Raw genomic sequence first — 2,074 nt, 5'->3', positions numbered from 1 at the left:
CGAGTGTATTTCTTGTTGATTGCTGTTTTATCGTGTCTGTTCGGGTACTTGAGCAAAACTCACGCTATTCAAAGACGAACCACAGGTGAGAAGATCTGTTGACTTCATTACACAGCCTGAAGAAATGCAGAAATAAGTGATTCTCAGTCTTTGAAAGTAATCAACACAGTTTAGGAATTAGGTTTTAAAACGCTTTTGATTTGAAGCAGACAAATATGTAATTTGTATTTAGGTTTGAGACATTGCGAAACCCTGATTTACAAATGCTGAAACCGCACTCCCTGGCCTCCCCTAATGATCCTCTTGAATCCTCTAGTGGACGGTTTCTGTCCGGCGAGGCTGACGGTCGTGCCGTCCCATCGAGGATGTTCTTCTGATAAAGACTGCCCTGGAGGACACAAATGCTGTCGATTTGACACTGGGCCTGTTTGCGTGCTGCCTGTTTTCAGTGAGTTTCAGTTAATGCCCCCCCCCAAAAAAAAAACCCACACACGAGTAACGCATTGAATTCAATGTTAGTTTTAAGCAGAGACTTTGCCTTTTGGTTCTTGTCAGAAGTAGGTTTGAATTCATCCCTTAGGGTAGTTTTAAGTGCAGGATAGCTTTACAAAAAGAGGAATAATGCTTAAAATAGTTTTTTATAGGTTAAACTTGCTATTCATGCTTTGAATGTTTCGTGCTGTATATTGAAGTGGCATACTGTCTATATGCACAAACTAAAGCTGACTATCTGTGTCCACGCAGTGAAGCCGGGTCAATGTCCCATACCGGAGATGATTCCACCGTGTGCTAAAAGCTGTTTCCATGATGGCCAGTGTCCTGCCACACAGAAATGTTGCCCAACCATGGGTGGCTTTGCATGCAGTGAACCACGTGGTCCGGGAAGCGGCCAGGGGCCAGTGAAGCGGCCAGGGGCCAGGGCCAGTGAAGCGGCCGTGGCCAGGGCCAGGGAAGCGGTGAAGGGAGTGGTCGGGGATGTGGTAAAGGAAATGTTCTGCAACATGGTCATTGAAATGGTCATGGGAATTTTGCATTACACTTACTGGAGATCTTTTCAATCCAGTGCTTTATTCATATGGCATGTTTGCTCAAACAGATGATTGCTTAAATAGTTGGTGTTTTTGGTTTTATTTTGGCTGTTTTTTCACATAACTGCTTTCTGGCATCAGTGCTTTAAGTTCCTCTCCCTGAGACCTGCGGGCTGTTTCATGAAACTAGTTTACCAAATAAGCCAGGCTTATTTCAGTTATTCTGACTTATTGTCACTTGATTTGGTTTCATAAAGCAAAATTACCATAGCTCCAGCTCAGTCACTCTGGCAACTTATGCTGGGAAACTAATCTGGTCCGGAGCAGGCTAAGGCCGCGTTCACACTACATGATTTTCAAAGTCATTGGGTCACCATCGTTTTTCACACTGCTCAACTATCTGAGGTAGCAGTCAGTCGCTACTGTGTTCACATTGCATGATGGATCGGTGACCGGAGGTTACACACTGCGTGACTTTACAATAGGAAGAGTCGCCGACAACTCTGTCTGGCAAACTACGTTTTACAACAAAACACTGGCGAGAATTGATAAGGAAATAACGAGAGAACCCGCGTGCGTCAGACAGTTCTCGAGCAAGACTGGAATTATTAAAAAAAAAAATTATATAGCCCGCAAATTGTCTGTGAGCTGATTTCCAGCTACAAGGAAAAAAATGCCCTATTCGCACGGGATTAGTATTATCTGGGGACCTTGTGTGATTTTGAAATTACCCTGCCACATCTGAATTTCGTGTGATGCATTCGCACGGGATAAGCGAAGCCTGTGATTTTACTTGAATTTACTGACTTGTCTCCCGGATACCTGGATGTCAAGGCTTTGAGAGTCCCGTTCTATGATCCAGACAGATTAATAAAAAAAAAGAAACCAATATACCCAGCAAGCAATTTTGCGTTTAAAGGACGTCTATTAGATGTCAAAAATATAGTCTAGACGTCTAGGCTAAAACGAGGCTAAATTTGGGCTGTCAGTGAAAGTCTAATAGACGTCTAATCATAGCCCATTTATAGACTAGTCATCAATTAGAC

The 2,074-nt window shown here is 43.3% G+C and overlaps 1 protein-coding gene across 1 annotated transcript in view; it reads left to right on the top strand.

Moving 5' to 3' along the window:
* The first annotated feature begins 6 nt into the window (after window positions 1-6).
* Window positions 7-2,074, top strand: part of LOC107723984 (WAP four-disulfide core domain protein 2-like) — a 6,245-nt gene continuing 4,177 nt past the window's right edge. The window contains exons 1-3 of the mRNA XM_016532742.1: window positions 7-85; window positions 317-448; window positions 745-1,084. Coding sequence (XP_016388228.1) covers window position 448; window positions 745-1,084 — 341 coding nt within the window. The 5' untranslated portion in view covers window positions 7-85; window positions 317-447. The remainder of the gene's footprint in view (window positions 86-316; window positions 449-744; window positions 1,085-2,074) is intronic.

Source organism: Sinocyclocheilus rhinocerous, unplaced genomic scaffold (assembly GCF_001515625.1).
Source record: "Sinocyclocheilus rhinocerous isolate Xijiao unplaced genomic scaffold, SAMN03320098_v1.1 scaffold63, whole genome shotgun sequence".
Classification (NCBI taxonomy): domain Eukaryota; kingdom Metazoa; phylum Chordata; class Actinopteri; order Cypriniformes; family Cyprinidae; genus Sinocyclocheilus; species Sinocyclocheilus rhinocerous.
Note: the sequence above shows the minus strand (reverse complement) of the source record. Positions and strands in the feature narration are given on the sequence as shown.